This window comes from Notolepis coatsorum (genome assembly GCF_963971535.1).
Source record: "Notolepis coatsorum genome assembly, chromosome: 2".
Lineage (NCBI taxonomy): Eukaryota > Metazoa > Chordata > Actinopteri > Aulopiformes > Paralepididae > Notolepis > Notolepis coatsorum.
Genome location: NC_140166.1, coordinates 69,804,997 through 69,819,264, shown reverse-complemented (window position 1 = coordinate 69,819,264; position 14,268 = coordinate 69,804,997). Strand labels below are relative to the sequence as shown.

Here is a 14,268-nt window from a genome sequence, read left to right as displayed (position 1 = left end):
CTTTGGAACTCCCTCCCCATGGACATCCGAAATGCGAACTCTCTCGCCCACTTTAAAAACCTGCTGAAGACCCACCTCTTCACCCGGGACTCTGGTCTCTGATGCTCCTTAGCATCCTGTTCATTCTGTTTGTTCTATTTTGTTTTGTTCTGTTGTTCTGTCCTGTTTGCTCTTTTTTTGTTTTTGTAATTTGTTTCTCAGTTTAGGCCACCATTATAATAATAATAATAATAATAATTAATTTAATTTATATAGCGCTTCTCAATAACCCGAAGTCGCTGACAATAGTCGGGAGCAAGAGTACAAACAAAGAAACAAAAGCAAAGAAACAAAAACAAAGAAACAACAAAGAAACAAAAACAAAAGGAACATGAGACCATGGGGGGAACAGGGAAGACAGCATGATAGCACAAAAAAAAAGACTAGAGACAGACATCAATCAGGTTGGAGGGGGGGGGGTTATGGGTGGGGGGGGTTGAAGGCAAGGGAGAACAGGTGGGTTTTGAGGCGAGCTTTGAAGGTGGAGAGTGTAGGGGAGTCTCTGATGGACTGGGGGAGGGAGTTCCAGAGTCTGGGTGCAGTACGAGAGAAGGCCCGATCTCCAACGTTTTTAAGCTTGGATGTCGGGACAGTGACATCTCTCTTTTTCTCATCTTTTGTTTTTGGTCATTTGGTCATACTCTCTATAGATTGATTTGGTGTGAAGTGCTTATGGGGGATGAGAGAGGTTGTTTCCATGGAAATGATCATTTGAAACAATAACATGAAAATAAATTAGGAGACCTTGATATATACACTGTGATGTTTTGATCAATATGTTATACAAAACAAATGTGAATATGAATAATATGTATGTAGACAGCTGTTTGATTAGCTCTTTTTTCTTTTTTTTTACAGAAAGTAAAAGAGCAAAGTAAAAACAAAGTGTGTGTAAGATGAGACATGTTAACCAGACTCTCAATCCACCAGTCAGGGTCAACTCATAGTTAACCAGACCCTCTGTCCACCAGTCAGGGTCAACTCATAGTTAACCAGACCCTCTGTCCACCAGTCAGGGTCAACTCATAGTTAACCAGACCCTCTGTCCACCAGTCAGGGTCAACTCATAGTTAACCAGACCCTCTGTCCACCAGTCAGGGTCAACTCATAGTTAACCAGACCCTCTGTCCACCAGTCAGGGTCAACTCATAGTTAACCAGACCCTCTATCCACCAGGTCAACTCATAGTTAACCAGCTCTCTATCCACCAGTCAGTGTCAACTCATAGTTAACCAGACCCTCTATCTACCAGGTCAACTCATAGTTAACTCCAATCTTAACTCGTACAGTTGCATATCGTTAGGTTATGACTATAACCAAGTTCTGTTAGTATTGCGACGCTCGGCATCGCTCTCTGCACTATCTCGCATACGTGCACGCGCACTGAATAAAGACCACAATGTACCTTTAATCCCAATATTTGTCTGACCACACCCCTATCAGCTTACCCATATAAGCAGGGGTGGGGCCACCCACTCTCCTCCTTCCCAAGCTTTCGCCACAAGGCGAGGTCAAAGGCTGCAGCGGCGTCGGATGCCGAGCGTCGCAATACTAACAGAACTTGGTTATAGTCATAACCTAACGTTCTGTATCGTATCGCTCTCGCTCGGCATCGCTCTCTGCACAAGGGAGGCCGAGCGAGAGCCAACGGCCGACAAATACACCCCGCTGACAGCCCCCCACAAACCATCAGAACAGGGAGGGCCGAGCCCCCCCGACCCACCCTAATGGCGGGCACCCCCCCTATTAGGGGCTTCACGGGAGGGCGACGGACCCGACCGTGCGAAGAGGCACTCAAGCAACTCAACGCACAGGGTGAGCAGACCGTGGCTTGACCCCACGACTACACACACGCACAACCCGCATGCCACCCGGGAACTAACGGAGGAACAACCTCGTTACTGCCCCCAGAATCACGGGGTCAAGGGCAAACCCAACCCCGTGGCAAGGCCGTAGCAGCGGAGCACGAAGGAAGACCCAGACCCACCAAAAGGACTGGACTCCCTAGAATGGGGGCCCGGAGAAGTCCATGATGCCAGCATCAAGACCCCACCAGGTGGGCACGTAGTGCCCCGCCCCCCACATCGCCAGCGTATTCGGACAAAGGCCCCTCAGTTACTGCACCTGGTATTCCCAGGCGGAATCCCATCCAAGTACTAACCAGGCCAGAACCTGCTTAGCTTCCGAGATCGGACGAGATCGGGCGTGTTCAGGTTGGTATGGCCGTAAGCCGAGCGGGCCCCGTCCCCCCAATAGTACACCGCCTGGCACACTGACCCTGCAGAACAGGCAGTCAGCATGGCCGTAAGCACACAAAAAAGGTTAACCAACGGAAGCAGGCAGCGCACCGGGGAAAAACCAGGCAACAGGCTGTTAACCCTAGCCTGGAGACTGCGGACGAGACAGGCGCCAGAGGGGACAGCTGAACACAGCCGCCCCGGCGGAAGGAGCGTAAGCTGGCGGTGTTGCATGACCAAGCCTCCATTTAAAAACCCCCACCCAGAGGGGTCGAGGCAGAGAAGGCTGACACGATTGGCAGACGTCATGAACGTGCAGGGGCACCCTCAAACGGTGAACCCGGGAGTTGACACTGCTCCAACACACCAGGGAATCAACCACCTCGGTGTTACCCAATGCGGTGGTTGTTCCTATAACCCCTCAAGAAAAAACTCCAAAACACACCTGCGGGTATACACCGGCTATACCGCAGTACAAGTGTTTCAGTTTCCAAAAAGGGTTAACCCAGGCCTACGGGTCGCAAACATCACTTCGGACCGGGCCTGGCGGTACGGGAAGCACAGGGTCACCAGAGGAGGTCAAAAAACCACCCCCACAGGCCCCTCTTCGCCATGCGTGAGAGAGGAGCGAAAAATAATGGAGAACCAGCCCCTAAGCACACCGTACCTGGTATTCCCCGGCGGTCTCCCAACCAAGTACTAACCAGGACCAACCTGTGTAGCGGCCGAGATCCGACGAGATCGAGCGCGTACAGAATGGCATGGCTGTAAGCCATGACGACAGTGCTGAGTAAAAACATACCCAACCAGGGTCTCCATAGCGCTTAACCCTGTGACACCCAGACCGACCTGGCATTTTTCCCCCTGCATCCCCGGCGGACAACGGGTTCAACTGATCTGGACCAGCGTGACCAGAACCAGTCCCGTGCCCTAACCACGCCGACATGCCTACTCCAGGAGAAGGGCAGATATGCGTGTTGATCTTAACATGAAAAGAAGGCGCCACCCAGACGTTCGGACGAACCGCGCCTGGCGGCCCACCCCAAGGGCGTGAGACCCCACCACATATGTTCAGATCCATCCCGTCATCATCCCCCAGACATGAACGAGAATCCGTCGACAACCCACCCAGGTCATGGGATGTGGTCGTCGGAAGAGGAAAAACCCCCATCTCAGTTGCTTTATAAAAACGCTGTTTCAACCACAAGCAACCAAGGCGTGCCAGTCAATCGCCTGTTTACAGCGAGCTAGCACTATACGTGCGTCGGGACACACCCCCATCAATGAACAGGCTAATTAGACCTGTCATTGAATCCCCAAGGCGCCCAGGGGAACGACAAGAGGGGTGTGACACTCCCTAACTCCAACACTTCTGGAATAGAAAGAAGGAAGCATCAACAGTATGTATCCCAGTCTACACAGCCGGGGTAAAAAATTTTCACATTTTTACATCCCACCACCCTCCCATAGGAAAGAGACGGGGATCCCCAGAGAGACTTCCCACGCGAGCTGTACAGATTGAAAAGAATATATTGCACCTTGAGCCATGTAAAAAACTGGTTTTAGGGCCTCCGGGGAAGAGGCACTGAACCCATACACACTCAATAAACGAATTGAATCGAATATACATACAATAGAAAAGGACCCTTCTAGAGGGTCCACTCACTTTGACAATCTGAGGAGGAAGGCTCTGTACTCTGATGGAGGCTTCCTCACATGGAAGAAGGAGTCCGAACTCACAGAAGGCCTGAATAGGCGCTTGGTGAGGAGGAGCCCTGACCACCCCCCCTGAAAACAGATCCATCACATGGACCTGAACAGCACACGGAAGTCCTACCAACAGAGACGCGCACGGTGACGTACTCTATGGCGGGGGAATTCCTGCGGTGCACACGCCCAATATACCAGGCCGTGGGACCAGGAACTCCCTCCCCCCCCCCCCCCCCCCCCCCGTAACGTGCCGAACCGCCACGTGACGGGAACCTTGAAGGACAGGGGGTGTACCCCTGACCTACAGAACAATGGGGAGAGGAAAGGTTACCAGTTCACCCCTTTACGACCCCACACCCATGATACGATGTAACGACAAAAAGAGAATATGACACAGTCATAGTCAGCTCTATGAAGCGTTTCACAGCTCCACACAGCGCATGAGCTAACCTGCTATCTGATTTTTACTAAGGAAAAACACAGAATAGAGAGGGCTCTAAGAACCCCGGTCCAACATACACATGTGCTTCTGTGGCCAGTACAACCCAGTTGTAGGTCACATGACACACACAACCCATCATCACCTACAAAAAATGGCAAAAACACTCAACAGAGGAACGCCGTTTTTTTCACAATGAGAGAATACATCATTCTTGATTAGTATCGACCACAGGCCTTGCTAAGCACACATGACAGCAACCAAACCAATTTCCCTTTAGGAAATAAGTTTCTCCAGCAGATTTAGCACAACCTCAGCAATCAAGCTAAGAGTTACATCGTATCCCTACCACACAAAAGACACAATTAATGCACAACATGTCTGATAGGAGGATGAAAAAGTCCCCAGGGAACCGGGGGGGAAACACAATCCTCCTATTTTACCCTCAATACGGCCAGTTAAAACAGGAAAACCTGTTAATGTGTGAACACACTGTTCATTGTCATTACAGTCTGAGAAAGAACATTCTTTTACTCACTTGTCACCAAGCATAGCTTCATAGGTTAGTTACCTTAGTTGTGAGCATATAAACACCATGATGTTTCTCACACAACAACCAGATCCGATTTGCACGGAGAAGCTAACTGCCAGTGACAAAAAACAGCTCACACATAACCCGCAACGTATCCTAAATGCATTGCAACAACACACGTTTTGGGAAAAAACACCGTTATTCACAATACACTTAGCAAAGTAAAACCAGAAGACGTGTTATGAGGTCTGGTCAACCCCGTACCTACCCGGAACGCAGATCAGCGAAGTGCAGTCACAGACACCGTAGGAAACACAGCCGCTCCTGTGTTGTCCGAACTGGGTAGCGTCACCGCCCCAACCCGTACTACAGTCGTTGATGCAACCTTGCCGTCCAGGCTCAGGGCAGGGTCAAGGATGACGTCGCGGTCAAGAGTGTAAAACATGTTAAAATCAAAGCACGTTCAACAGAATAGCCTAACGACGCACGCGATCAGAAGCGAGCTCACGGCGGCGTGCGAGAAGCTAAGCTACCCCGCGCCAGCCAAGGCCCATAGCAGCAAGCTAACGTTACCTAGCGACCACGACATGCTAGCCCCGCAGCTAACAGCTGACTGGCTAATAGTAGGCCCTAAGCAGGCCATGCAGCGATCCAGCAGGCTAACGCAGCAGTTAACAGCTGACTGGCTAACCGTAAGCTATGAACATGTAAACAATGACATAACACTCACCCAGACAGGCCGCCGTTCTGAACCTCTCCTCACTTTTTAAGAGAAAAGAGAAAACAAGATGTCAACACCGCTTCACAACGGTGACTTTACCACATCCGACGGAATCAGCACAGTACCAACTGGCCTGTGTAGCTGACTTTGAACATGAATCTGCCGCTATCGCACATTACATGCACATATCCCCTCGTGAAGGAATACTCTCATTTGGATATGAAAGATGGGGCCTTAACACGGTGACAGAGAGAATCCACTCGTCCAGAACACACAGGGATCACCAGTGTCAATGGTCGCGGCCCACTAGTTAAAACTATAATGGTCGTCAGACCAAGGCCTTCTGTCGCCTAGGTGGCTAAACAAAGGACCCTAGCCTGGGGCCGGTTTCCATAAACTTTGTCAAGTAGCCCCCATAGCACTAACAGACAAGTGGAGCCCGCCAGCAAACACTACTCACCCAACCTGGAACGCACCGCTTCTCACAACAGCGGCATGTCCGACAGTTCAGCTGTGGCCTGACAGGTTTCACCCCAACAAACACAGCAAGGAACTGCAGTTGAGAAGCATGCAGCGGCGTGCTCCCAATACGAAAACCGGTGGAGGGTTTTTAGAATGATCATCATCTTCCAGACACTCCAGTACGAAGACAATATCGCCGTATTTTCTCGAAAATAGTGAGAGAGAAAATAAAGATATGATGTCAACGTATCCTTGTTTCCCAAAGCTGCTCCTAAACCTTTCTTCCATCATGGTGTCAAGTGTGGGGATCTACCGAGGCACTTCTTCCTTGTGGTGAAAGCGAGAAGGAGGAGAGTGGGTGGCCCCACCCCTGCTTATATGGGTAAGCTGATAGGGGTGTGGTCAGACAAATATTGGGATTAAAGGTACATTGTGGTCTTTATTCAGTGCGCGTGCACGTATGCGAGATAGTGCAGAGAGCGATGCCGAGCGAGAGCGATACGATACAGAACCAGATATTCTTATATGCATTTCAACACACCTTCAATTCACCAACATCACAAAGATGCGCGTGCATCTAAAACCACTGAATTCAATCTATTGCTTGGCAGTTGTGTGGGCAGTGGTCAGCATGGATATCATGAGAGGGACACGTGCTAACGGCTCCCACCCACTCATCGATTGCGTAACACTCCATACATGTCAGTCTCCATTTGACAAAAGTATTCCCGACCTTTGGCAGTTGATATCAGTGTTGTAGTCGAGTCACTAAAACTCGAGTCTGAGTCGAGTCTCAAGTCCCCGGTGTTCGAGTCCGAGCCCGAGTCATCAAGGTTGAGTCCACTCCACTCCAGAGAGCTGACGAACAAATAAAAAAAGGTCCACGTTAAACATAAATGACACAGCGGTCATCATTTCAAAGGGAGTTTATTTACTTTGTGACACAAATAGCCAAACAAGTGCACTAGACATCAATATCTTATGCCAAATGATTAGGGCCTATTACAATTCGTTTTTATGTAATTTATCAATTAACAAGTCCGAGTCCTCGTCTGCACCTTCTGAGTCCGAATGCAGTCAATGCTCGAGTCCAAGTCCAAGTCTGAGTCATCAGTGCTCAAGTCCAAGTCGAGTCACGAGTCCTGAAAATCAGTCAGAGTCACTGGACGCCTATATTCGAATACCAACCGTTTTGTGCGTTTTGCGAATCTGATTGGCCACTGACGTTTCTGGTCATGTGACATGTGCACCAATCGTGTGACGGCAAGGTCTTTCGACGGTTAAGCTTAGGCACTCTTTCGAAGTTGGTTAAGGTTAGAGTTTGTCTTAGAGCAGGGCGATAGAACGCCAGCCCTGATTCCAAACTCTAACCTTAACCAACTTCTAAAAAGAGTCGCCTAAGCTTAACCAGTGATAGACTAGGCGTTAGGTAGTTTGCAGGCTGTTCGACGCGGAAATGGGCAAAGACACAGCTCGTCACGCGATTGGGCGCACATGTCACATCATGACCAGAAACGTCAGTGGCCAATCAGTTTCGCAAAAAACGCACAAAACGGTTGGTATTCGAATAGACGCGTCCTGGTACAGTGGTGCAGTGCCGTTCCACCTCCGTTCTGAGCAGAAGCACGCACACGCACGGATGTGCACACGCGTGCACGCGCGCACACAAGAATGCGCTCAACTCGACTGGTGCGCTAAGTGCCCACCTGGCTACTTTGCATAACAATAGCACTGAAGTGTCTCCCGCTGTGTGCTGCCTCGTGCCTCTTTATAGTAATAATAATAACTTTATTTAATATAATATAATTTAATATAATAATATAGTGGTCTTTCTACCGTTTTTGTCTCGTCTACTCTCACTTTCTAATCTAGTCATTTCCTATTACAAACATGTTTCCTACTATTTATGCACATAATAATCATGCTTTGAGTACTGTATCGTTTGCACTTTACGGTTACATTTGCACTCTGGTTAGATGACAAACTTATTTTTTCGCTGTACTGTACTGACAATACATTTGTATTATTTAATCTAATCTAATAAGTAAGGCCAATTGACATTTCTTTATATATATTGAAGGCCACATCCTGTGCGCACGCGAGGGAACATTTATGCGCATGCGCACGCGCGCGGGGGGGGGGGGGGGGGGCACGTGGTGACGTCGTTAAAACACTAGTGCGGACCCTTATGAAATCACCACTGCACCACTGCTGGTCCTGGACCCGAGTACTACAACACTGGTTGATGATATTATTATACTGTATCTTCCCTGATTGCCTCTCCCTTCTCGCCCGCCCCCCCCCCCCCCCCCCCCCCCAGCTCTCCCCAGGCAGAGGATCCAGCTGGCGTTCGATAAGAACTACTACATCGAGCCGTCCTTCGAGTGCCGCTTCGACCACATCGAGATCCGCGACGGCCCGTTCGGCTTCTCGCCGATCATCGACCGCTTCTGCGGCGGGAAGAACCCGGGCCAGGTCACCTCGACGGGGCGCTTCATGTGGATCAAGTTCACCAGCGACGAGGAGCTGGAGGGCCTGGGGTTCCGCATCAAGTACACCTTCGTAGCAGGTAGAAGATTATAAAAATGGCATATTTTGCTAAGAGAATAGGGCTTGGGAGGTTAGGTTAAAGGTACCCCTATTTTGTATGTTTTCAACCATTTCTGTACGATTATTACCTGCAGAGCGGAGCGAATGGGAGACCCATGTTACTGACCAGACACTCTGTATCAGTGATGGCTGTCAGACCCATGTTACTGACCAGACACTCTGTATCAGTGATGGCTGTCAGACCCATGTTACTGACCAGACACTCTGTATCAGTGAAGGCTGTCAGACCCATGTTACTGACCAGACACTCTGTATCAGTGATGGCTGTCAGACCCATGTTACTGACCAGACACTCTGTATCAGTGATGGCTGTCAGACCCATGTTACTGACCAGACACTCTGTATCAGTGATGGCTGTGTCAGACCCATGTTACTGACCAGACACTCTGTATCAGTGATGGTTGTCAGACCCATGTTACTGACCAGACACTCTGTATCAGTGATGGCTGTCAGACTCATGTTACTGACCAGACACTCTGTATCAGTGATGGCTGTCAGACCCATGTTACTGACCAGACACTCTGTATCAGTGATGGCTGTCAGACCCATGTTACTGACCAGACACTCTGTATCTGTGATGGCTGTGTCAGACCCATGTTACTGACCAGACACTCTGTATCAGTGATGGCTGTCAGACCCATGTTACTGACCAGACACTCTGTATCAGTGATGGCTGTGTCAGACCCATGTTACTGACCAGACACTCTATATCAGTGATGGCTGTCAGACCCATGTTACTGACCAGACACTCTGTATCAGTGATGGCTGTCAGACCCATGTTACTGACCAGATACTCTGTATCTGTGATGGCTGTCAGACCCATGTTACTGACCAGACACTCTGTATCAGTGATGACTGTTTACTGCAGAGCGGAGGGACTGGGAGACCCATGTTACTGACCAGACACTCTGTATCAGTGATGACTGTCAGACCCATGTTACTGACCAGACACTCTGTATCAGTGATGGCTGTCAGACCCATGTTACTGACCAGACACTATATCAGTGATGGCTGTCAGACCCATGTTACTGACCAGACACTCTGTATCAGTGATGGCTGTCAGACCCATGTTACTGACCAGACACTCTGTATCAGTGATGGCTGTGTCAGACCCATGTTACTGACCAGACACTCTGTATCAGTGATGGCTGTCAGACCCATGTTACTGACCAGACACTCTGTATCAGTGATGGCTGTCAGACCCATGTTACTGACCAGACACTCTGTATCAGTGATGGCTGTGTCAGACCCATGTTACTGACCAGACACTCTGTATCAGTGATGGCTGTCAGACCCATGTTACTGACCAGACACTCTGTATCAGTGATGGCTGTCAGACCCATGTTACTGACCAGACACTCTATATCAGTGATGGCTGTCAGACCCATGTTACTGACCAGACACTCTGTATCAGTGATGGCTGTCAGACCCATGTTACTGACCAGACACTCTGTATCAGTGATGGCTGTGTCAGACCCATGTTACTGACCAGACACTCTGTATCAGTGATGGCTGTCAGACCCATGTTACTGATCAGACACTCTGTATCAGTGATGGCTGTGTCAGACCCATGTTACTGACCAGACACTCTGTATCAGTGATGGCTGTGTCAGACCCATGTTACTGACCAGACACTCTGTATCAGTGATGGCTGTCAGACCCATGTTACTGACCAGACAGTATGTATCAGTGATGGCTGTCAGACCCATGTTACTGATCAGACACTCTGTATCAGTGATGGCTGTCAGACCCATGTTACTGACCAGACACTCTGTATCAGTGATGGCTGTCAGACCCATGTTACTGACCAGACACTCTGTATCAGTGATGGCTGTCAGACTCATGTTACTGACCAGACACTCTGTATCAGTGATGGCTGTGTCAGACCCATGTTACTGACCAGACACTCTGTATCAGTGATGGCTGTGTCAGACCCATGTTACTGACCAGACACTCTGTATCAGTGATGGCTGTGTCAGACCCATGTTACTGACCAGACACTCTGTATCAGTGATGGCTGTCAGACCCATGTTACTGACCAGACAGTATGTATCAGTGATGGCTGTCAGACCCATGTTACTGACCAGACACTCTGTATCAGTGATGGCTGTCAGACCCATGTTACTGACCAGACACTCTGTATCAGTGATGGCTGTCAGACCCATGTTACTGACCAGACACTCTGTATCAGTGATGGCTGTCAGACCCATGTTACTGACCAGACACTCTGTATCAGTGATGGCTGTGTCAGACCCATGTTACTGACCAGACACTCTGTATCAGTGATGGCTGTGTCAGACCCATGTTACTGACCAGACACTCTGTATCAGTGATGGCTGTCAGACCCATGTTACTGACCAGACAGTATGTATCAGTGATGGCTGTCAGACCCATGTTACTGACCAGACACTTTGTATCAGTGATGGCTGTCAGACCCATGTTACTGACCAGACACTCTGTATCAGTGATGGCTGTCAGACCCATGTTACTGACCAGACACTCTGTATCAGTGATGGCTGTCAGACCCATGTTACTGATCAGACACTCTGTATCAGTGATGGCTGTGTCAGACCCATGTTACTGACCAGACACTCTGTATCAGTGATGGCTGTGTCAGACCCATGTTACTGACCAGACACTCTGTATCAGTGATGGCTGTCAGACCCATGTTACTGACCAGACACTCTGTATCAGTGATGGCTGTGTCAGACCCATGTTACTGACCAGACACGCTGTATCAGTGATGGCTGTGTCAGACCCATGTTACTGACCAGACACTCTGTATCAGTGATGGCTGTCAGACCCATGTTACTGACCAGACACTCTGTATCAGTGATGGCTGTGTCAGACCCATGTTACTGACCAGACACTCTATATCAGTGATGGCTGTCAGACCCATGTTACTGACCAGACACTCTGTATCTGTGATGGCTGTCAGACCCATGTTACTGACCAGACACTCTGTATCAGTGATGGCTGTCAGACCCATGTTACTGACCAGACACTCTGTATCAGTGATAGCTGTGTCAGACCCATGTTACTGACCAGACACTCTATATCAGTGATGGCTGTGTCAGACCCATGTTACTGACCAGACACTCTGTATCAGTGATGGCTGTGTCAGACCCATGTTACTGACCAGACACTCTGTATCAGTGATGGCTGTCAGACCCATGTTACTGACCAGACACTCTGTATCAGTGATGGCTGTCAGACCCATGTTACTGACCAGACACTCTATATCAGTGATGGCTGTGTCAGACCCATGTTACTGACCAGACACTCTGTATCAGTGATGGCTGTGTCAGACCCATGTTACTGACCAGACACTCTGTATCAGTGATGGCTGTCAGACCCATGTTACTGACCAGACACTCTGTATCAGTGATGGCTGTATCAGACCCATGTTACTGACCAGACACTCTGTATCAGTGATGGCTGTCAGACCCATGTTACTGACCAGACACTCTGTATCTGTGATGGCTGTCAGACCCATGTTACTGACCAGACACTCTGTATCAGTGATGGCTGTCAGACCCATGTTACTGACCAGACACTCTGCATCAGTGATGGCTGTCAGACCCATGTTACTGACCAGACACTCTGTATCAGTGATGGCTGTCAGAATATAGAGCTACTTAACACTCATTTTAACAGAAAACAGCACCTTTAACCCTCTCCTCGCTTCCTTAAAACAAATCCCACGCGGAGAGCGGCTGGGCGGTGGGAACGAATGGCAACATCTCAAGAAGCAATAGTAGGGTTCATGGGAAATATGGTCTTGTATAAATATCGGTGTGTTCGGTCGGTCCTCATCAAAGAAGAAGGGCAAGAGGGGAGCTGGGCAGGTAGCGGGCTGAGCTGGATCCAGGGTGAGAAGAGTTAGAGCAGGCTGGAGTCCAGGGTGAGAGGAGGTAGAGCAGGCTGGGTCCAGGGTGAGAGGGGGGTAGAGCAGGCTGGGTCCAGGGTGAGAGGGGGGTAGAGCAGGCTGGGGTCCAGGGTGAGAGGAGGTAGAGCAGGCTGGAGTCCAGGGTGAGAGGGTGTAGAGCAGGCTGGGTCCAGGGTGAGAGGGGGGCAGAGCAGGCAGGAGTCCAGGATGAGAGGGGGTAGAGCAGGCTGGAGTCCAGGGTGAGAGGGGGGTAGAGCAGGCTGGAGTCCAGGGTGAGAGGGTGTAGAGCAGGCTGGAGTCCAGGGTGAGAGGGGGGTAGAGCAGGCTGGGTTCAGGGTGAGAGGGGGGTAGAGCAGGCTGGAGTCCAGGGTGAGAGGGTGTAGAGCAGGCTGGGTTCAGGGTGAGAGGAGGTAGAGCAGGCTGGGTCCAGGGTGAGAGGGGGTAGAGCAGGCTGGGTCCAGGGTGAGAGGAGGTAGAGCAGGCTGGGGTCCAGGATGAGAGGGGGGGTAGAGCAGGCTGGGTCCAGGGTGAGAGGAGGTAGAGCAGGCTGGGTCCAGGGTGAGAGGAGGTAGAGCAGGCTGGAGTCCAGGGTGAGAGGAGGTAGAGCAGGCAGGGGTCCAGGGTGAGAGGGGGTAGAGCAGGCTGGGTCCAGGGTGAGAGGGTGTAGAGCAGGCTGGAGTCCAGGGTGAGAGGGGGGTAGAGCAGGCTGGAGTCCAGGGTGAGAAGAGGTAGAGCAGGCTGGAGTTCAGGGTGAGAGGAGGTAGAGCAGGCTGGGTCCAGAGTGAGAGGAGGTAGAGCAGGCTGGGTCCAGGGTGAGAGGAGGTAGAGCAGGCTGGGTCCAGGGTGAGAGGAGGTAGAGCAGGCTGGAGTCCAGGGTGAGAGGGGGGTAGAGCAGGCTGGAGTCCAGGGTGAGAGGAGGTAGAGCAGGCTGGGTCCAGGGTGAGAGGAGGTAGAGCAGGCTGGGTCCAGGGTGAGAGGAGGTAGAGCAGGCTGGGTCCAGGGTGAGAGGGGGTAGAGCAGGCTGGGTCCAGGGTGAGAGGAGGTAGAGCAGGCTGGAGTCCAGGGTGAGAGGAGGTAGAGCAGGCAGGGTCCAGAGTGAGAGGGGGGTAGAGCAGGCTGGAGTCCAGGGTGAGAGGGGGGTAGAGCAGGCTGGAGTCCAGGGTGAGAGGGGGGTAGAGCAGGCTGGGTCCAGAGTGAGAGGAGGTAGAGCAGGCTGGAGTCCAGGGTGAGAGGAGGTAGAGCAGGCTGGGGTCCAGGGTGAGAGGAGGTAGAGCAGGCTGGGGTCCAGGGTGAGAGGGGGTAGAGCAGGCTGGGGTCCAGGGTGAGAGGGGGGTAGAGCAGGCAGGGCGTCCAGGGTGAGAGGGGGGTAGAGCAGGCTGGATCCAGGGTGAGAGGGGGTAGAGCAGGCTGGATCCAGGGTGAGAGGGGGGTAGAGCAGGCTGGGTCCAGGGTGAGAGGGGGGTAGAGCAGGCTGGGTCCAGGGTGAGAGGGGGGGTAGAGCAGGCTGGGGTCCAGGGTGAGAGGGGGGTAGAGCAGGCTGGGTCCAGGATGAGAGGAGGGTAGAGCAGGCTGGGTCCAGGGTGAGAGGAGGTAGAGCAGGCTGGGGTCCAGGGTGAGAGGGGGTAGAGC

The 14,268-nt window shown here is 51.2% G+C and overlaps 1 protein-coding gene across 1 annotated transcript in view; it reads left to right on the top strand.

Moving 5' to 3' along the window:
* The window catches only part of neto2a (neuropilin (NRP) and tolloid (TLL)-like 2a), a gene marked incomplete at both ends in the record, with an annotated part of 76,144 nt that overhangs the window by 28,871 nt on the left and 33,005 nt on the right, over positions 1 to 14,268 (top strand). The window contains one exon of the mRNA XM_084308211.1: positions 8,461 to 8,709. Within this exon, the coding sequence (XP_084164337.1) occupies positions 8,461 to 8,709 (249 nt within the window). The remainder of the gene's footprint in view (positions 1 to 8,460; positions 8,710 to 14,268) is intronic.